The 21,285-nt window shown below is 45.3% G+C and overlaps 1 protein-coding gene and 15 non-coding genes across 16 annotated transcripts in view; 7 read left to right on the top strand and 9 right to left on the bottom strand.

The window, feature by feature from the left end:
* Positions 1 to 601: 601 nt before the first annotated feature.
* trnas-uga (transfer RNA serine (anticodon UGA)) lies at positions 602 to 683 on the top strand. The gene has a single exon. It is a non-coding gene; the product is annotated as a tRNA-Ser (tRNA).
* A 134-nt stretch (positions 684 to 817) lies between these two features.
* Positions 818 to 899, bottom strand: trnal-aag (transfer RNA leucine (anticodon AAG)). Its single transcript has one exon. It is a non-coding gene; the product is annotated as a tRNA-Leu (tRNA).
* Positions 900 to 1,450: 551 nt separating this feature from the next.
* On the top strand, positions 1,451 to 1,532 carry trnas-uga (transfer RNA serine (anticodon UGA)). The gene has a single exon. It is a non-coding gene; the product is annotated as a tRNA-Ser (tRNA).
* A 563-nt stretch (positions 1,533 to 2,095) lies between these two features.
* Positions 2,096 to 2,176, bottom strand: trnal-aag (transfer RNA leucine (anticodon AAG)). Its single transcript has one exon. It is a non-coding gene; the product is annotated as a tRNA-Leu (tRNA).
* Positions 2,177 to 4,131: 1,955 nt separating this feature from the next.
* Positions 4,132 to 4,213, top strand: trnal-uag (transfer RNA leucine (anticodon UAG)). Its single transcript has one exon. It is a non-coding gene; the product is annotated as a tRNA-Leu (tRNA).
* Positions 4,214 to 7,835: 3,622 nt separating this feature from the next.
* On the top strand, positions 7,836 to 7,907 carry trnae-uuc (transfer RNA glutamic acid (anticodon UUC)). Its single transcript has one exon. It is a non-coding gene; the product is annotated as a tRNA-Glu (tRNA).
* A 94-nt stretch (positions 7,908 to 8,001) lies between these two features.
* LOC117372012 (cAMP-specific 3',5'-cyclic phosphodiesterase 4C-like) overlaps positions 8,002 to 21,285 on the bottom strand; it is a 28,512-nt gene continuing 15,228 nt past the window's right edge. The window contains exon 17 of the mRNA XM_033967762.2: positions 8,002 to 8,048. Coding sequence (XP_033823653.1) covers positions 8,002 to 8,048 — 47 coding nt within the window. The remainder of the gene's footprint in view (positions 8,049 to 21,285) is intronic.
* On the bottom strand, positions 8,276 to 8,347 carry trnag-ucc (transfer RNA glycine (anticodon UCC)). Its single transcript has one exon. It is a non-coding gene; the product is annotated as a tRNA-Gly (tRNA).
* On the bottom strand, positions 10,384 to 10,465 carry trnal-uag (transfer RNA leucine (anticodon UAG)). Its single transcript has one exon. It is a non-coding gene; the product is annotated as a tRNA-Leu (tRNA).
* Positions 10,732 to 10,813, top strand: trnal-aag (transfer RNA leucine (anticodon AAG)). Its single transcript has one exon. It is a non-coding gene; the product is annotated as a tRNA-Leu (tRNA).
* trnas-aga (transfer RNA serine (anticodon AGA)) lies at positions 11,540 to 11,621 on the bottom strand. The gene has a single exon. It is a non-coding gene; the product is annotated as a tRNA-Ser (tRNA).
* Positions 14,091 to 14,162, top strand: trnae-uuc (transfer RNA glutamic acid (anticodon UUC)). The gene has a single exon. It is a non-coding gene; the product is annotated as a tRNA-Glu (tRNA).
* On the bottom strand, positions 14,531 to 14,602 carry trnag-ucc (transfer RNA glycine (anticodon UCC)). The gene has a single exon. It is a non-coding gene; the product is annotated as a tRNA-Gly (tRNA).
* On the bottom strand, positions 16,639 to 16,720 carry trnal-uag (transfer RNA leucine (anticodon UAG)). The gene has a single exon. It is a non-coding gene; the product is annotated as a tRNA-Leu (tRNA).
* trnal-aag (transfer RNA leucine (anticodon AAG)) lies at positions 16,987 to 17,068 on the top strand. Its single transcript has one exon. It is a non-coding gene; the product is annotated as a tRNA-Leu (tRNA).
* On the bottom strand, positions 17,796 to 17,877 carry trnas-aga (transfer RNA serine (anticodon AGA)). The gene has a single exon. It is a non-coding gene; the product is annotated as a tRNA-Ser (tRNA).

Raw genomic sequence — 21,285 nt, forward strand, 5'->3', positions numbered from 1 at the left:
AGGTCAACGACAAGACAATATTTTCTTGTTCCAAACTTGCTTAACTTGTAAGCAGATCTCAGACAGCAATACTTTCTCTGAAGACCTTTGGCAATAAATGGACGGACTTGAAATCCCTTTGGGGCCTTCAACTCTCCCCACGTTTGAATCCTGCCAGCGATGGCTTCTCCTTCTAAACTTGGACAACTTGGTAATCATCTTGTTATCATTGAGCTTTTGCTTCTATCAGTTTACTTTGTCATTATCCCTTTTTTTTTTTTTTTTTTTACTTTTATTATCAAAAATATCATCTCATAAAATCACAGTACAAAGTACATTGGGGCAAGTGGGGGGGGGATGGAAACACACATGGTGGAAAATGGGGAACATACAAGAAATAATAAATAAGTGTGTACACAAGACAGGCGACACTGGGGCAAGTAGGGAGGGTGCGGGGTTGGATAGGACACATGGGGGGGCGGGGTGGACTGGGACATAATTTGAGAAATAATATTCAACAATATTCGCACATTTTCATTTTAATCTTTCAGAATCCAAGGTGGGTGGGGGATGGGGTGAGTCGGGCGGGCGGTCATTATCCCTTTTTGAACTGTGACAGCAAGTTGTTGTGGCCGAGTGGTTAAGGCGATGGACTTGAAATCCATTGGGGTTTCCCCGCGCAGGTTCGAATCCTGCCAATAACGAGATGCTTCCTTTGGTACATAAACCAATGTCTTCTTTCTACGGCAAAATGATACAGATAACTCAATTGAGATGGTCCAGTATAAATTGTATAAACACCCAGCTTCCTTGTTAAGCTTGGTAACAGAGAGGAAACTGGCAGTGGTGGGATTTGAACCCACACCTCCAAGGTGGCTGGAGCCTTAATCCAGCACCTTAAACCACTCAGCCACACTACCACATAACTCCAAACTCACTGTCACGTCTCTGTGTGATCTCACTGTAACATCTGTCAAATCCATTTTGGTCCCAGATTTGAATCCTTCCAGCAACAGCTTCTCCAGGTCAAGTTGGAGAACTTGGCACAAGTAATTTTATCAAAGAGCTATTGCTTTCATCAGTTTCCTTTGACAGTGTACCTTTTTGAACTGCATGCATGAGAGTTGTTGTGCCCCAGTGTTGCCTGTCTTGTGATGTACATGTACACATTTATTTATTATTTCTTGTATGTTCCCCATTTTCCACCATGTGTGTTTCCATCCCCCCCGTCCCCTCCCCCCCACTTGCCCCAGTGTACTTTGTATTGTGATTTTATGAAATGATATTTTTGATAATAAAAGTTAAAAAAAAAAAAATCCCTTTGGGGCCTTCAACTCTCCCCACGTTTGAATCCTGCCAGCGACGGCTTCTCCTGCTAAACTTGGACAACTTGGTAATCATCTTGTTATCATTGAGCTTTTGCTTCTATCAGTTTCCTTTGACATTGTCCCTTTTTGAACTGTGACAGCAAGTTGTTGTGGCCGAGTGGTTAAGGTGATGGACTTGAAATCCATTGGGGTTTCCCTGCGCAAGTTTGAATCCTGCCAATAACGAGATGCTTCCTTTTGTACATAAAACCAATGTCTTGTTTCTACGTAAAAGAGTGCAAGAGGCTACGGATAACTCAATGATTGAGATGGGCCAGTATAAGTATAGTACCCAGCTTCCTGTTTTTTTTTAGTTTTTTTTTTACTTTTATTATCAAAAATATCAGTGAGTGATCAAAAGTGAAAGTCTAAATGTCCTTGGGGGGTGATGGTGATGAGGGTGTTGCGGGGGAGCAGGGTCTTGTTAAAACGGTGGGGGATGGCTATGTGAAGGTGTTGGAGGTGGGTGGTAAGGCGGTTCGTGAACAGGATCCAGTGGGGGGCGGTGCGCTGATCGTATAGATGGAGGTTTCTGATGAAGAAGATGGTGTACCGGGCTATGGACATGACGAGTCTGATAAGGGGGAGGTTGGGTCTGTATGGGTGATCAGGTGGACGGTCGGGCCGGCGGTGATGGTGGCGATGTTCCGGAGGACGTGGGTCTGGGGTGCGGTGACCTGGAGTGCGGTGGTCCGGGGTGCGGTGATCCGGGGTGGCTTCCTTGTTAAGCTTGGTACCAGAGAGGAAATTGGCAGTGGTGGGATTTGACCCACGCCTCCTAGGAGACTGGAGCCTTAATCCAGCGCCTTGGACCACTCGGCCACATTACCACATAACTCTGAACTCACTGTGACGTCTCTGTGTGATCTCACTGTAACATCTGTCAAATCTGTTTTGGTCCCAGATTTGAATCCTTCCAGCAACAGCTTCTCCAGCTCAAGTTGGAGAACTTGGCACAAGTAATTTTATCCAATCCAATCCAATCCACTTTATTTATATAGCACATTTCATAAACAATTTTTTTCCAAAGTGCTGCACAGAGACAAAGTGACATAAAATATAAAATCAATAAAACACATAAAAATAAATAAAAAAAAACACAGAGGACCACACAACTCACGCGGTGTTAAAAGCCAGAGAATAAAAGTGGGTCTTAAGACGAGACTTAAAACACTCTACAGTGGGAGCTGTTTGAACGTGGGGGGGGCAGGGCGTTCCACAGTTTAGGTCCAACCACAGAAAAGGCCCTGTCCCCTCTGGTTTTAAGTCTGGTCTTAGGGACCACGAGCTGGAGCTGGCCCTCAGACCTCAGAGCGCGCACCGGGATGTAAATTTTTCCACCATGTGTGTCACCCCCCCACTTGCCCCAATGTACTTTGTACTGTGATTTTATGAGATGATATTTTTGATAATAATAAAAAAATAAATAAAAAAAAAAGAATCCTTCCAGCAACAGCTTCTCCAGTTCAAGTTGGAGAACTTGGCACAAGTTATTTTATCAATGAGCTTTTGGTTACATCCGTCTCCTTTTTGAACTGCATGCATGAGAATTTTTGTGGCCAAGTGGTTAAGGCGATAGACAAGACATCCATTGGGGCTTCCCTGTGCAGTTTGGAATCCTGCCAACAATGAGCGCTTTCTTTTTGTACATTTATGAGGTGTGAGCTTAAAAATAAAACCAAATTGTGTTCTCCAATTCTTTTCTTATGAAAGACCAAACAGAGATCCCCACAATTTCCCTCAATGTAGAGCATTGAAACTATTCCTTTCCACAGAAGTCAAGACCATTGAGCTACATCCCCTATGCATTTTAGAAATGACTACAACAACTTGGTTAACTGATTGGAAACGCGACCAAAAACATTGTCCGGAATGAAATCAGCACATCTTTGCTTCTTTCCATGCTATTTGAAGAGACTGTGACGTCATTGTCAGAGATGTGGCTGTGGTATCACTGTGTGATGACACTGTAAGTTCTATATGTGAAGACACTGAAGTCACTGACGTGGCTGTGTTGCTTCTTTGTTGTTTTGGCCGAGAGGTAAAGGAGACGGACTTGAAATCCATTCGGGGCCTTCACCTCCCCCCACATTCAAATCCTGCCAGCAACGGCTTCTCCTGCTAAACTTGGACAACTTGGCAGTAATTTTGTTATCGTTGAGCTTTTGCTTCTATCAGTTTCCTTCGACATTGCCCCTTTTGTCATGCCAGTGAGTTGCTGTAGCCGAGTGGTTAAGGCGATGGACTAGAAATCCATTGGGGTTTCCCCGTTCAAGTTGGAATCCTGCCAACAACGAGAGGCGTTCCTTTGTACAATAAACCAATGTCTTCTTTCTTCTAAAAAAGTTCAAAAGGCCAGATACAAAGCTTGAGCTTATCCAGTTTGAGCACCCAGCTTCCTTGTTAAGCTTAGCAGAGAGCAAACCAGACAGCACCTTGGCAGTGGTGGGAGTTGAACCCACACCTCTGAAGAGACTGTAGCCTTAATCCAGCCCCTTAGACTACTCAGCCACAGTACCACATGACAGCAGTTTTACTGTGAGATCACTGAGTCACCTCTCTGTGTGATCTCACTGTAAGGTTTGAATCCTGCCAGCAACAGCTTCTCCAGTTCAAGTTGGAGAACTTGGCACAAATGGAAGTACTTCTTCTTTGAAAACAGAGACAGTATGTCTATATAACAGCTGAGAATGCTTTTTCTGCTCTAAACAAAGCATCTAGCAGACATTGTGGAGACATTTTGGTGGATGGCTGTCTGCCCAGGTTGGGCTTTCTTTCCTTTCCGGGTAGTGTGGCCGAGTGGTCTAAGGCATTGGATTTAGGCTCCAGTCTCTCTGGAGGCGTGGGTTCAAATCCCACCACTGCCATAAAAGGGGGTTCTTTTTATGACTCTCATTGAAACTATTCCTATCCACAAGTCAAGTCAAGACCGTTGAGCTACATCCCCCATGCATTTTAGAATGCACTGCTAGAAAATACTTTTCAATAATAATATGAAAAGAACTGGCACGGCATAGAAGGGAAACAGTGCTCTCTATTATTATTATGTCAAATGTCGAAGTCGGCGGCGGGGGAGTCGACTCCTCCCGTCCCCGGCCCAGGGGTGCTCCCCCCGAGGGCCGGCGCACCGCGGAGCCTAGCGCCTTCCCCCAGGAGGGACCCCCATTTGACTCCGACGTTCAGGGCGAAACGATGGGCCATGTTGGAGACCGGGGTCCGTCGGAAGGGTAGGCCGCGAAGCGCCCCCGGACGACCTCTATGTCAAAGTCGCTGTGGCGCCCAGCAGGTCGCCGACCCGGACGAACCCCGCTCTCTCAAAGTTCTCACTCCTCATGCACTCCCGAGGAGCGGACGGGCTCGACAGGAGGTCCGGGTTGAACCACAGGGGGATGCTGGACAGCTGCCCGGCCGTGGCCAGCGCGGCGAATGCCAAGGGCCTCAGCGCCCGCCACGCTGCCCACGCCTCCCGTTCGAATGGGGGCAGGCTGTCCAGCATCGAGGGCGGCAGCATCTGGCAGAGCCAGATGCTGCCGCCCCTCAAGCCCATGGCCGCCCCCCAAGCCCATGGCGTGGCCGAAAAAGGGTTTCCAGGGGGCATGACAGTGGGGGTCCAGGAACCTGCGGACAAGTTTCAGTCTGAGGCTGTTCTTTTTGGTGACCAGGTCCACAAGCCCTAGACCCCCACTGTCGTAGCCCCCCACGATGGTGTCGTGGGCCACCAACGCTCTCTCCCTCGTCCAGATGAAGCGTCTGAGGGCCACGCTCAGTCGGTTGGCGACGTCGCCCGGCAGGTGGAGCACCGTTAGCGTGTGCACCAGCGTGGACACACAGAGGGCTTGACGACCAGCACTTTTCCCTTTACAGTGAGCGTCCTGAGGTTCCAGAGCGAGATGGTCCGCCCGATCTTCAGCAGGAATTTCTCCCACTGCTTCTCGGCACAGACCACCTCGTCCTTCCCCATCAGGACGCCCAGTACTCGGTACTGGTCGTCGGCCCTCCGCATGTCCACGCTGAGGTGTGCTGGGGCGACGTCACCGCAGAACGACACCGATGTTTTTGACCAGTTCGCCTCCCCACCCGAGGCTAGGCAGTAGACGCCTAGCTCGTGGAGAGCCACTTCCAAGCTCTCCACATCTCGGGCGAAGAGGTTGGTATCGTCTGCATACTGAATGACCCTCAGCTCGCTTCCAGAGGGAGAGACGATGCCATGGGTGTGGGGGTTCTTCTTGATGAGTGCGGCCAGGTGCTCCGCCACGATGCTGTACAGAAGAGAGGAGAGGGGACAGCCCTGCCTCACCGATCTGCTTAACGGGAAGGTGTCAGTCAGCAAACCATTGCACTTCACTCTCGACCGGGCGTTTTGATAGAGTAATTGTATCCATGAAATGAATGTGTCGCCAAACCCGAACCTCCGCAAGACGTCCCACAGGAACGAGTGCTCGACCCTGTCGAACGCCTTGCGGAAGTCCACGCTGATGTGTATCCCCCCGTGTGGTGCATGTGTCTGATGAGGTACTTGTTGGTGAGAATGTTGTTAGCGATGTCCCGGTGTGGAACACTGTATGATTGTGTCGGGCTGATGACGGACGCGATGACTAATCTAAGACGGTTGGCGAGAATTTTGGTGAGTATTTTGTAGTCCGTGTTGAGTAGTGAGATTGGTCTATAGTTTTCCAGGTCCAATTTGCTATCCTTCTTGTGTAACAGTGTGATGACGCTAGTGCAGAATAATGTGGAGAAGCGGTTTTCGGATTGCATCTGTGTGTACAGTGACTGCAGTATGGGCGCGATGCGGTGAGCAAAGGTCTTATAAAACTCACTCGTGAGGCCATCCTGACCGGGGCTCTTGTTATTGTTTAGCCCTTTGATGGCTTCCCGGACCTCCGCGGCGGTTATGGGCCCGTCGCGGTCGCCCTCTGTCAGTCTGGCCTCAAGAGCGCTTGTGGCGGTATGGGTGCTTGTGGCGATGTACCTTGCGCGCGAAATAACTCGAGCAAAGTACATTGGTCTACTGAGGTGACACCTGCAGAATCAGTGAGTTCCCGGATGAAGAGTTTTCCCTGTTTCCTCTTCTCCAGGCCAAAGAAGAAGGCTGTTCCCCTCTCTCCCTCCACTGTGTATCTCACCTTGGCCCTGAGAATGGCCCCCTTGCTCTTCTCCAACTCCAGGGCCTCCAGACGGGCCCTGAGCTGGAGAAGCTCAGGGTCAACCAAGCCCTCCTGATAAGCCGCACCCGCACAGATGTGTTGGATGCGCTGGCGCAGGGTGTTCTCCTCGACGCTCTCGAGCCATTTTTTGTGTTTGCTTTAGTTTATTGTGGATTTTTTAATTCTTACTTTTGCCTCCTCCCACCAGTCTATTATGTTGTTTGTTATTGTTTTTTCATCCTCGAGAGCGTCGAGGAGCCTGTCCAGCCTCTTTTGGTACTTCTCCTCGGGGAGTACAGAGTTGTTGAGAACCCACAGTCCCCCCTTCCGCCTCCCCCCTGTGAGGGAGAAGCTGACCGAGAGCGGTGAGTGATAGCTGACGCCCGTCCATGTGTATTCGGCCCTGTCCAGGTTCCTGAGCAGGCACCCAGAGGAGAAGCGCATGTCTAGCCTGGACTGTTTCAGTACACACTGAACGCCTCCAGAGAGACTGGAGAAGTTTAACAGGAGAAGCCATTGCTGGCAGGATTCGAACGTGGGGGGAGGGGAAGGCCCCAAATGGATTCCAAGACCGTCGCCTTTACCTCTCGGCCAAAACAACAAAGAAGCAAGCCAGTATCAAGTCAGTGCACTCGACACTGAAGGGATTCTGATAACCCTTTGGCATAGTGATAACACAGCCACGTCAGTGACTTCAGTGTCTTCACATATAGACCTTACACTGTCATCACACAGTGATAACACAGCCACATTTCTCCCTTCATATCTATCTGGAGGGAGGAGCTTATTACACTGGAACTGTAAACATCTATTGTCTCCAGTTTCACCTGAAACTACCCTATTCAGCCCTTAATGACCCTGCTATTGTTCTCATTGTTCTGGGTCTGAGGATGCAGTTATATATGGGGGAAAGATGATGTCTAAGGCCCCCATTCCTGTTTAAGGAAGGATTCTCTTTCCTAACAAAAATAGCTTCTTTAAGTCCCGTCTCAAGCCATTTCTTTTCTCTGGCTAAGATCAGAACTTCACTATCTTCAAAGGAGTGGTTGGTGGCTTTGAGATGGAGATGTACGGCGCACTGGGGTCCAGAGGAACTACTCTGAATGGAGTAGACCACATTATCTAAGGCATAAGGCAGTGTGCCACCCGTAATCTGACCAGAGCTGAAGAAGCGGCTTGGATGAGCAGTGAAATGTCTTCACTCTTACAACGATTTGTCCATTTGGATCAGACCTGGACAACTGAGGGTCTACACAGGCAATGCTGCAGGTGTTCCTTAACTGCTGAAAACTCACTGAGCCTTGGCTTATGATGGAAACCGTTGTCTTTATACAGCAGAGTTTCCCATATGGTCTAGCGGTTAGGATTCCTGGTTTTCACCCAGGCGGCCCGGGTTCAACTCCCGGTATGGGAAAGTAGTAGCTGAAGGTGGCAAAAAAAATAATGTCTAGAAACAATAGATGGATACAGCTCAGTGGTAGAGTGAATTTTTGCATATATGAGGTGCTCTAATCAATCCCCAGCATCTTCAAGGGCACAGTGTTGACAGCATAATCTGAAAATATAATAATATAATTTTAATGAGAGTCATAAAAGAAAACACTTTACAGCAAAGACTGGATTTGAACCCATGCCTCCAGAGAGAATGGAGCCTAAACCCAGCACCTTACATTACTGAGGTGCAAATTTGCTATGGAGGGCTATGGTTTGGAAGGAATGCATGCCACGCACACGTACGTGAAACACACTGAAAGCACCATTAGACAAACATAAAATGTACACTGCGACGGCCGGGAATCGAACCCGGGTCAACTGCTTGGAAGGCAGCTATGCTAACCACTATACCACCATCGCTAGCTGGGATTGAAAGCACGTAGAAAAGCCAGGAATCCTGTTAGATCATAAGGAATATGATGAAGGTGTTGTTTAACCTATTGGCTGCTTTACTAATCAAGTACAGTGATGTTGTGCACTACATTGAGGGAAATTGTGGTGATCTCTGTTTGGTCTTTCATAAGAAAAGAATTGGAGAACACAATTTGGTTTTATTTTTAACCTCACACACCTCATAAATGTACAAAAAGAAGGCGCTCATTGGCCGTGTCTCAATTCGCCAAATGCACCTTTTGAAGGGACCCTTCGAGGTACTCCTCAAAGTGTGGTTTCAAGCTTCCGGATCGAGATTGTGTCCTCCTCAGTGTAGCCGCCATCTTGCTGAAGTGGGACAGGCCTAAACCAGGGACCGCACTTCCACCGCTGTCTTTGAGCGTACGATACGTACGTTATTTTTAATGATTTATTATTTAATAGAAGAAAAGTCAAGATGTCGTCGTCACAGCTGTTTCTTTTTGTTTAGATTGAATATTAATAGGCAAATATAAGTTTCAAGGTGATTTTTTTCTGAATCGTAGCTACTTCATAAATTTAACAAAATATCCCTTGTGAAAACGTAGTAACAGAGACAGAGGTAACGATATAATTTTTACATTCATTGTCTATAAACCAGAGAACACTGATTGGTTGTACATATAGTGGGATATTGCAGTTTAACATTCGGTATTTTGGCCAGTTGCTACACCACTTTAATAACAGTAGAGGGCACTGTTTCCCTTCTATGCCGTGCCAGTTCTTTTCATATTATTATTGTAAAGTATTTTCTAGCAGTGCAGAGCTACATCAAACTAGTATCTTGATTTACTAACACGAAGGTAAATGACACATGCCCAAGAGGGGCGCAGACGTATGGAATGTACCGGAACACATGAAGATTTTGTGCACGTCTCAGGACTCTCTTCTGTCCTTTCTGGAGAGTCCGTTGCTTCATTGTTCACATTACCTGTGTGGAACTCATTAAACCTTCTGACTTTATGTTTAAGTCTCTTGGTCTTTGACGCTTACAATAGAAACGAACATTCTTACATTATTCTTATTGCAATAATAATTTCTCATGATAATAATGTCTTCTTATTGTCTAGCAATAACTGCACATTCCTTTATTCCACGTACCTCCCCTCCTTTTTAATCATCAAACACACGGCCTGTACTTATCTTTATTCAGATTTAACAGTTTCATGTCACACTGTTGTAGATGAGGTAAACCAGTACGAACATTTGAATGTGTATTGCGCAGCGGACTCCATTTTCTTCTCTTTTTTGCGTAGTTGCGGTGCATGATGGGATATAGAAGTGCGTGAAGTGTGCACGGATGCACGCTTCGGCCACGTCCGATCTCCATGGAAACGGTGGAAAGGGGAGGGCAGGTTTGTGGGTGCATTCAGTAGGGTGGGTTGAAATGGGACAGCCCTTGTCGCGCCGGAAATTACGTAACCGCCCTTCGACGCACACTTCCAATCGTGATCCTAAGGCCAGTTTGGCGAATTGGGACACGGCCAGTGTTGGCAGGATTCCAAACTGCACAGGGAAGCCCCAATGGATGTCTTGTCCATCGCCTTAACCACTTGGCCACAAAAATTCTCATGCATGCAGTTCAAAAAGGAAACGGATGTAACCAAAAGCTCATTGATAAAATAACTTGTGCCAAGTTCTCCAACTTGAACTGGAGAAGCTGTTGCTGGCAGATTTCAAATCTGGGACCCAAACGGATTTCAAACCTTACAGTAAGATCACACAGAGAGGTGACTCAGTGATCTCACAGTAACGCTGCAGTCACGTGGTGGTGTGGCCGAGTGGTCTAAGGTGCTGGATTAAGGCTCCAAGAAGCAAAGATGTGCTGATTTCATTCCAGACAATCTTTTTGGCCGCGTTTCCAATCAGTTAACCAAGTTGTTGTTGTCATTTCTAAAATGCATAGGGGATGTAGCTCAATGGTCTTGACTTGACTTGTGGATAGGAATAGTTTCAATGAGAGTCATAAAAAGAACCCCCTTTTATGGCAGTGGTGGGATTTGAACCCACGCCTCCAGAGAGACTGGAGCCTAAATCCAGCGCCTTAGACCACTCGGCCACACTACCCGGAAAGGAAAGAAAGCCCAACCTGGGCAGACAGCCATCCACCAAAATGTCTCCACGATGTCTGCTAGATGCTTTGTTTAGAGCAGAAAAAGCATTCTCAGCTGTTATATAGACATACTGTCTCTGTTTTCAAAGAAGCAGTACTTCCATTTGTGCCAAGTTCTCCAACGTGAACTGGAGAAGCTGTTGCTGGCAGGATTCAAACCTTACAGTGAGATCACACAGAGAGTTGACTCAGTGATCTCACAGTAAAGTGGTTGTCATGTGGTAGTGTGGCCGAGTGGTCTAAGGCGCTGGATTAAGGCTCCAGTCTCTTCGGAGGCGTGGGTTCAAATCCCACCACTGCCAAGGTGCAGTCTGGTTTGCTCTCTGCTAAGCTTAACAAGGAAGCTTGGTGTTTATACAGTTTAAACTGGAGAAGCTCAAGCATTGTCATTGAGTATCTGGCCTCCTGAACTCTTTTAGAAAGAAGACATTGGCTTATTGTACAAAAGAAAGCCTCTCGTTGTTGGCAGGAGGGGCAATGTCGAAGGAAACTGATAGAAGCAAAAGCTCAACGATAACAAAATGACTGCCAAGTTGTCCAAGTTTAGCAGGAGAAGCCGTTGCTGGCAGGATTCGAACGTGGGGGGAGGGGAAGGCCCCAAATGGATTTCAAGTCCGTCGCCTTTACCTCTCGGCCAAAACAACAAAGAAGCAAGCCAGTATCAAGTCAGTGCACTCAACACTGAAGGGATTTTGATAACCCTTTGGCATAGTGATAACACAGCCACGTCAGTGACTTCAGTGTCTTCACATATAGATCTTACTCTGTCATCACACAGTGATAACACAGGAAAGGAAGGAAAGACCAACCTGGGCAGACAGCCATCCACCAAAATGTCTTCACAATGTCTGGTATATGCTTTGTTTAGAGCAGAAAAAGCATTCTCAGCTGTAATATAGACATACTGACTGTGTTTTCAAAGAAGAAGTACTTCCACTTGTGCCAAGTTCTCCAACTTGAACTGGAGAAGCTGTTGCTGAACTCTTTTAGAAAGAAGACATTGGTTTATTGTACAAAGGAAAGCATCGCGTTGCTGGCAGGATTCGAACCTGCGTGGGGAAACCCCAATGGATTTCTAGTCCATCGCCTTAACCACTCGGCCACAGCAACTCGCTGGCATGACCAAAGGGGCAATGTCGAAGGAAACTGATAGAACAGTGGTTCTCAACCTTGTTGGAGGTACTGAACCCCAACGGTTTCATATGCACATTCACCGAACCCTTGTTTATGGAATTGTTTTGTTTTGTTTGTTTTTTCAAATTCAAGACATATGTATGTTTTACTGGTGCACAAAATGAATCGTGCATTAACATCACTGTGTTCAAAGAATAAAACCAATAAAATCCATGAACTCACAACAAATTACATATATACCTTTTAACAAAGACATGACCTTTTTTAATTCTACCACACTGAAATTATTTTAATTTTTAACCTTATGTATTTCAACAATGAACTTATTGTATTTATGCTATTTATTATTTTTAACATTTTAACACACACACATCACCTAATTTCCATCACGCTACAGGGTCGGCAACCTTTAACACGCAAACAGCCATTTGGACCCAGTTTCCACGGAAAATAAAACACTGGGAGCCGCAAATACTTTTTGACATCTAAAATGAAGATAACATAGTATAGAATTATAATAATAATAATGCAACGGAATAATGTAGGTTTTATTTTCACGGACAAGCCTTCTACACGTGGCAGATAAATATGGCAAAAATAAGTTAAGTGCATAAAAAATACAACTCACCAAACCGCTGCATCGGAGGGAGCCATGCGCTTGTGTCTTTGGGATGAGGTGGTCCCAGGACAGGAGTGATGAGAGACAATGACACCCGCAGTGTGATTAGGTCTAGGTCTGCTCCACAGTTTCTTTCAAAAAACTCTAAAGGCTTATCTTTTAATCCCAGGTACTTAGTCTCCATGTGCCAAAGCAGTTTTGAAGGTTTCATTGCCTCATTTGCTTTTCCCGCATGTTACGCAGTGCGGACTCTGCGCGTGAGAATCACCTGTGGCGACAAACCCATATTTAAGTAGGACTCCTGGTATTGTCTCTTAAATTTAACTTCCTTTTTCTTGGAGGTCGTAGTCTCCTCTTCTGGCTCCTCAGTTGGCCTTTTCCCTTTTGTTAAAAAGCTCTCCAAAGACTTTTGTTTTGGCTCATTTTCACTCGCTTGGGGCTCTACTTTTGGGCGACATGTCTGATCTGTTATACGTGATACGTCATTGCGGAGACAAGAGCAGATCTATCATAGATATAATAAACTTGTTACTACATCAAATAGATTTCTGTGGCGATTTCCTATCAGGATTTTCATTATACATCTACAGACAAGCTTTTTAGCGCGTCATGAGGGACGGGCGAAAGTTACGTCCTCCTGATCCTCCTGCTCCTGCGCACAGCGTCTGAATATCAGGGCTCTGTCTTTACGCAGGACTGTGAGCTGTGTCTGTGTCTGTGAGGCGTGAGCAGTGTTCAAACGGCTCATTTAAGTTGGGCAGATACTTCGATAGACACATCAAAGGGTACATTTGTTGAATTTGGCCAACGTCTGGAGACGCTCGCAGTCCGCTAATCACATGAGTCGGGTGTGTGTCTTGACCTCCGCCGAACCCCTGAGACTGACTCAAAGAACCCCTAGGGTTCGATCGAACCCAGGTTAAGAACCACTGTGGTAGAAGCAAAAGCTCAACGATAACAAAATGACTGCCAAGTTGTCCAAGTTTAGCAGGAGAAGCCATTGCTGGCAGGATTCAAACGTGGGGGGAGGGGAAGGCCCCAAATGGATTCCAAGACCGTCGCCTTTACCTCTCGGCCAAAACAACAAAGAAGCAAGCCAGTATCAAGTCAGTGCACTCGACACTGAAGGGATTCTGATAACCCTTTGGCATAGTGATAACACAGCCACGTCAGTGACTTCAGTGTCTTCACATATAGACCTTACACTGTCATCACACAGTGATAACACAGCCACATTTCTCCCTTCATATCTATCTGGAGGGAGGAGCTTATTACACTGGAACTGTAAACATCTATTGTCTCCAGTTTCACCTGAAACTACCCTATTCAGCCCTTAATGACCCTGCTATTGTTCTCATTGTTCTGGGTCTGAGGATGCAGTTATATATGGGGGAAAGATGATGTCTAAGGCCCCCATTCCTGTTTAAGGAAGGATTCTCTTTCCTAACAAAAATAGCTTCTTTAAGTCCCGTCTCAAGCCATTTCTTTTCTCTGGCTAAGATCAGAACTTCACTATCTTCAAAGGAGTGGTTGGTGGCTTTGAGATGGAGATGTACGGCGCACTGGGGTCCAGAGGAACTACTCTGAATGGAGTAGACCACATTATCTAAGGCATAAGGCAGTGTGCCACCCGTAATCTGACCAGAGCTGAAGAAGCGGCTTGGATGAGCAGTGAAATGTCTTCACTCTTACAACGATTTGTCCATTTGGATCAGACCTGGACAACTGAGGGTCTACACAGGCAATGCTGCAGGTGTTCCTTAACTGCTGAAAACTCACTGAGCCTTGGCTTATGATGGAAACCGTTGTCTTTATACAGCAGAGTTTCCCATATGGTCTAGCGGTTAGGATTCCTGGTTTTCACCCAGGCGGCCCGGGTTCAACTCCCGGTATGGGAAAGTAGTAGCTGAAGGTGGCAAAAAAAATAATGTCTAGAAACAATAGATGGATACAGCTCAGTGGTAGAGTGAATTTTTGCATATATGAGGTGCTCTAATCAATCCCCAGCATCTTCAAGGGCACAGTGTTGACAGCATAATCTGAAAATATAATAATATAATTTTAATGAGAGTCATAAAAGAAAACACTTTACAGCAAAGACTGGATTTGAACCCATGCCTCCAGAGAGAATGGAGCCTAAACCCAGCACCTTACATTACTGAGGTGCAAATTTGCTATGGAGGGCTATGGTTTGGAAGGAATGCATGCCACGCACACGTACGTGAAACACACTGAAAGCACCATTAGACAAACATAAAATGTACACTGCGACGGCCGGGAATCGAACCCGGGTCAACTGCTTGGAAGGCAGCTATGCTAACCACTATACCACCATCGCTAGCTGGGATTGAAAGCACGTAGAAAAGCCAGGAATCCTGTTAGATCATAAGGAATATGATGAAGGTGTTGTTTAACCTATTGGCTGCTTTACTAATCAAGTACAGTGATGTTGTGCACTACATTGAGGGAAATTGTGGTGATCTCTGTTTGGTCTTTCATAAGAAAAGAATTGGAGAACACAATTTGGTTTTATTTTTAACCTCACACACCTCATAAATGTACAAAAAGAAGGCGCTCATTGGCCGTGTCTCAATTCGCCAAATGCACCTTTTGAAGGGACCCTTCGAGGTACTCCTCAAAGTGTGGTTTCAAGCTTCCGGATCGAGATTGTGTCCTCCTCAGTGTAGCCGCCATCTTGCTGAAGTGGGACAGGCCTAAACCAGGGACCGCACTTCCACCGCTGTCTTTGAGCGTACGATACGTACGTTATTTTTAATGATTTATTATTTAATAGAAGAAAAGTCAAGATGTCGTCGTCACAGCTGTTTCTTTTTGTTTAGATTGAATATTAATAGGCAAATATAAGTTTCAAGGCGATTTTTTTCTGAATCGTAGCTACTTCATAAATTTAACAAAATATCCCTTGTGAAAACGTAGTAACAGAGACAGAGGTAACGATATAATTTTTACATTCATTGTCTATAAACCAGAGAACACTGATTGGTTGTACATATAGTGGGATATTGCAGTTTAACATTCGGTATTTTGGCCAGTTGCTACACCACTTTAATAACAGTAGAGGGCACTGTTTCCCTTCTATGCCGTGCCAGTTCTTTTCATATTATTATTGTAAAGTATTTTCTAGCAGTGCAGAGCTACATCAAACTAGTATCTTGATTTACTAACACGAAGGTAAATGACACATGCCCAAGAGGGGCGCAGACGTATGGAATGTACCGGAACACATGAAGATTTTGTGCACGTCTCAGGACTCTCTTCTGTCCTTTCTGGAGAGTCCGTTGCTTCATTGTTCACATTACCTGTGTGGAACTCATTAAACCTTCTGACTTTATGTTTAAGTCTCTTGGTCTTTGACGCTTACAATAGAAACGAACATTCTTACATTATTCTTATTGCAATAATAATTTCTCATGATAATAATGTCTTCTTATTGTCTAGCAATAACTGCACATTCCTTTATTCCACGTACCTCCCCTCCTTTTTAATCATCAAACACACGGCCTGTACTTATCTTTATTCAGATTTAACAGTTTCATGTCACACTGTTGTAGATGAGGTAAACCAGTACGAACATTTGAATGTGTATTGCGCAGCGGACTCCATTTTCTTCTCTTTTTTGCGTAGTTGCGGTGCATGATGGGATATAGAAGTGCGTGAAGTGTGCACGGATGCACGCTTCGGCCACGTCCGATCTCCATGGAAACGGTGGAAAGGGGAGGGCAGGTTTGTGGGTGCATTCAGTAGGGTGGGTTGAAATGGGACAGCCCTTGTCGCGCCGGAAATTACGTAACCGCCCTTCGACGCACACTTCCAATCGTGATCCTAAGGCCAGTTTGGCGAATTGGGACACGGCCAGTGTTGGCAGGATTCCAAACTGCACAGGGAAGCCCCAATGGATGTCTTGTCCATCGCCTTAACCACTTGGCCACAAAAATTCTCATGCATGCAGTTCAAAAAGGAAACGGATGTAACCAAAAGCTCATTGATAAAATAACTTGTGCCAAGTTCTCCAACTTGAACTGGAGAAGCTGTTGCTGGCAGATTTCAAATCTGGGACCCAAACGGATTTCAAACCTTACAGTAAGATCACACAGAGAGGTGACTCAGTGATCTCACAGTAACGCTGCAGTCACGTGGTGGTGTGGCCGAGTGGTCTAAGGTGCTGGATTAAGGCTCCAAGAAGCAAAGATGTGCTGATTTCATTCCAGACAATCTTTTTGGCCGCGTTTCCAATCAGTTAACCAAGTTGTTGTTGTCATTTCTAAAATGCATAGGGGATGTAGCTCAATGGTCTTGACTTGACTTGTGGATAGGAATAGTTTCAATGAGAGTCATAAAAAGAACCCCCTTTTATGGCAGTGGTGGGATTTGAACCCACGCCTCCAGAGAGACTGGAGCCTAAATCCAGCGCCTTAGACCACTCGGCCACACTACCCGGAAAGGAAAGAAAGCCCAACCTGGGCAGACAGCCATCCACCAAAATGTCTCCACGATGTCTGCTAGATGCTTTGTTTAGAGCAGAAAAAGCATTCTCAGCTGTTATATAGACATACTGTCTCTGTTTTCAAAGAAGCAGTACTTCCATTTGTGCCAAGTTCTCCAACGTGAACTGGAGAAGCTGTTGCTGGCAGGATTCAAACCTTACAGTGAGATCACACAGAGAGTTGACTCAGTGATCTCACAGTAAAGTGGTTGTCATGTGGTAGTGTGGCCGAGTGGTCTAAGGCGCTGGATTAAGGCTCCAGTCTCTTCGGAGGCGTGGGTTCAAATCCCACCACTGCCAAGGTGCAGTCTGGTTTGCTCTCTGCTAAGCTTAACAAGGAAGCTTGGTGTTTATACAGTTTAAACTGGAGAAGCTCAAGCATTGTCATTGAGTATCTGGCCTCCTGAACTCTTTTAGAAAGAAGACATTGGCTTATTGTACAAAAGAAAGCCTCTCGTTGTTGGCAGGAGGGGCAATGTCGAAGGAAACTGATAGAAGCAAAAGCTCAACGATAACAAAATGACTGCCAAGTTGTCCAAGTTTAGCAGGAGAAGCCGTTGCTGGCAGGATTCGAACGTGGGGGGAGGGGAAGGCCCCAAATGGATTTCAAGTCCGTCGCCTTTACCTCTCGGCCAAAACAACAAAGAAGCAAGCCAGTATCAAGTCAGTGCACTCAACACTGAAGGGATTTTGATAACCCTTTGGCATAGTGATAACACAGCCACGTCAGTGACTTCAGTGTCTTCACATATAGATCTTACTCTGTCATCACACAGTGATAACACAGGAAAGGAAGGAAAGACCAACCTGGGCAGACAGCCATCCACCAAAATGTCTTCACAATGTCTGGTATATGCTTTGTTTAGAGCAGAAAAAGCATTCTCAGCTGTAATATAGACATACTGACTGTGTTTTCAAAGAAGAAGTACTTCCACTTGTGCCAAGTTCTCCAACTTGAACTGGAGAAGCTGTTGCTGAACTCTTTTAGAAAGAAGACATTGGTTTATTGTACAAAGGAAAGCATCAGCGTTGCTGGCAGGATTCGAACCTGCGTGGGGAAACCCCAATGGATTTCTAGTCCATCGCCTTAACCACTCGGCCACAGCAACTCGCTGGCATGACCAAAGGGGCAATGTCGAAGGAAACTGATAGAACAGTGGTTCTCAACCTTGTTGGAGGTACTGAACCCCAACGGTTTCATATGCACATTCACCGAACCCTTGTTTATGGAATTGTTTTGTTTTGTTTGTTTTTTCAAATTCAAGACATATGTATGTTTTACTGGTGCACAAAATGAATCGTGCATTAACATCACTGTGTTCAAAGAATAAAACCAATAAAATCCATGAACTCACAACAAATTACATATATACCTTTTAACAAAGACATGACCTTTTTTAATTCTACCACACTGAAATTATTTTAATTTTTAACCTTATGTATTTCAACAATGAACTTATTGTATTTATGCTATTTATTATTTTTAACATTTTAACACACACACATCACCTAATTTCCATCACGCTACAGGGTCGGCAACCTTTAACACGCAAACAGCCATTTGGACCCAGTTTCCACGGAAAATAAAACACTGGGAGCCGCAAATACTTTTTGACATCTAAAATGAAGATAACATAGTATAGAATTATAATAATAATAATGCAACGGAATAATGTAGGTTTTATTTTCACGGACAAGCCTTCTACACGTGGCAGATAAATATGGCAAAAATAAGTTAAGTGCATAAAAAATACAACTCACCAAACCGCTGCATCGGAGGGAGCCATGCGCTTGTGTCTTTGGGATGAGGTGGTCCCAGGACAGGAGTGATGAGAGACAATGACACCCGCAGTGTGATTAGGTCTAGGTCTGCTCCACAGTTTCTTTCAAAAAACTCTAAAGGCTTATCTTTTAATCCCAGGTACTTAGTCTCCATGTGCCAAAGCAGTTTTGAAGGTTTCATTGCCTCATTTGCTTTTCCCGCATGTTACGCAGTGCGGACTCTGCGCGTGAGAATCACCTGTGGCGACAAACCCATATTTAAGTAGGACTCCTGGTATTGTCTCTTAAATTTAACTTCCTTTTTCTTGGAGGTCGTAGTCTCCTCTTCTGGCTCCTCAGTTGGCCTTTTCCCTTTTGTTAAAAAGCTCTCCAAAGACTTTTGTTTTGGCTCATTTTCACTCGCTTGGGGCTCTACTTTTGGGCGACATGTCTGATCTGTTATACGTGATACGTCATTGCGGAGACAAGAGCAGATCTATCACAGATATAATAAACTTGTTACTACATCAAATAGATTTCTGTGGCGATTTCCTATCAGGATTTTCATTATACATCTACAGACAAGCTTTTTAGCGCGTCATGAGGGACGGGCGAAAGTTACGTCCTCCTGATCCTCCTGCTCCTGCGCACAGCGTCTGAATATCAGGGCTCTGTCTTTACGCAGGACTGTGAGCTGTGTCTCTGTCTGTGAGGCGTGAGCAGTGTTCAAACGGCTCATTTAAGTTGGGCAGATACTTCGATAGACACATCAAAGGGTACATTTGTTGAATTTGGCCAACGTCTGGAGACGCTCGCAGTCCGCTAATCACATGAGTCGGGTGTGTGTCTTGACCTCCGCCGAACCCCTGAGACTGACTCAAAGAACCCCTAGGGTTCGATCGAACCCAGGTTAAGAACCACTGTGGTAGAAGCAAAAGCTCAACGATAACAAAATGTCTATGTGCTTTAGAACCTAGCTGGCGATGGTGGTTAGCATAGCTGTCTTCCAAGCAGTTGACCCGGGTTCGATTCTCGGCCATCGCAGTCTATGTTTTATGTTTGTCTAATGGTGCTTTCAGTGTGTTTCACATACGTGTGCGTGGCATTCATTCCTTCCAAACCATAACCCTCCATAGCAAATTTGCAACTCAGTAATGTAAGGTGCTGGGTTTAGGCTTCATTCTCTCTGCAGGCATGGGTTCAAATCCGGTCTTGGCTGTAAAGCGTTTCCTTTTATGACTCTCATTAAAATTATATTATTATATTTTCAGATTATGCTGTCAACACTGTGCCCTTGAAGATGCTGGGGATTGATTAGAGCACCTCATATATGCAAAAATTCACTCTACCACGAGCTACATTCACCTATTGTTCCTAGACATGATTTTTTTTTGCCACCTTCCACAACTATTTCCCCATACCGGGAGTTGAACCTGGGCTGCCTGGGTGAAAACCAGGAATCCTAACCGCTAGACCATATGGGAAACTCTGCTGTATAATGACAATGGTTTCCATCATAAGCCAAGGCTCAGTGAGTTTTCAGAGGTTCAGGAACACCTGCAGCATTGCCTGTGTAGACCCTCAGTTGTCCAGGTCTGATTCAAATGGACAAATCGTTGTAAGAGTGAAGACGTTTCACTGCTCATCCAAGCCGCTTCTTCAGCTCTGGTCAGATTACGGGTGGCACACTGCCTTATGCCTTAGATAATGTGGTCTACTCCATTCAGAGTAGTTCCTCTGGACCCCAGTGCGCCGTACATCTCCATCTCAAAGCCACCAACCACTCCTCTGAAGATAGTGAAGTTCAGAGCTTAGCCAGAGAAAAAAAATGGTTTGAGACGGGACTTAAAGAAGCTATTTTTGTTAGGAAAGAGAATCCTTCCTTTAACAGGAAAGGGGGCCTTAGACATCATCTATCTTCCATCTATAACTGCATCCTCAGACCCAGAACAATGAGAACAATAGCAGGGTCATTAAGGGCTGAATAGGGTAGTTTCAGGTGAAACTGGAGACAATAGATGTTATAATACAGTTGTAATACAGTTCCAGTGTAGTTAGCCCCTCCCTTCAGATAGATATGAAGGGAGAAACTGTGTTACAGTGTTAGTGACTGTGTTAGTGGAAAAGTAAGTGCTGCGTGACCACGCTTGTAGGGTAAAGTACATGTGTGCCCGGTCTTAGTGGAACACAGTTGGTGACTTCATTTTCCTCATGGCTCATTCAAGTGGAAGTACTTCTTTGAGAACAGAGACAGTATGTCTATATAACAGCTGACAATGCTTTTTCTGCTATAAACAAAGCATATAACAGACATCGTGAAGACATTTTGGTGGATGGCTGTCTGCCCAGTTTGGTCTTCTTTTTTTTTATCTGGGTAGTGTGGCCGAGTGGTCTAAAAAAAAATACAATAAATTATCAGGAGACAAAATTAACCTCACTGGACTACACACACATGTTGTTGTGAGCTCAAGGCTAACCACTCTGCCACTGTCACTTTACAGAGGAAGGTGAAATATGCAGTGATGTTATCCAAATACAAAGGCAGCTCTGATCTGCTAGAATCCAGCTGATGTCATCAACATTCTCTGTGGGTCTGATGCTAACTGGAGGCTCTACTTTGTCTGTAGTTCTGTTAGTCAAGTTAGACTTTAATCTTATCTTTATTTTAACACAATCTGACCATAAAGAACTTATTTAGCTGCAACGGGGAAGCTCTTAAATAACATTACAGTCCCATTAGCCATTAGTTTTTCAGT

The sequence above is a fragment of the Periophthalmus magnuspinnatus genome, chromosome 1 (assembly GCF_009829125.3).
Source record: "Periophthalmus magnuspinnatus isolate fPerMag1 chromosome 1, fPerMag1.2.pri, whole genome shotgun sequence".
NCBI classification, from domain to species: domain Eukaryota; kingdom Metazoa; phylum Chordata; class Actinopteri; order Gobiiformes; family Gobiidae; genus Periophthalmus; species Periophthalmus magnuspinnatus.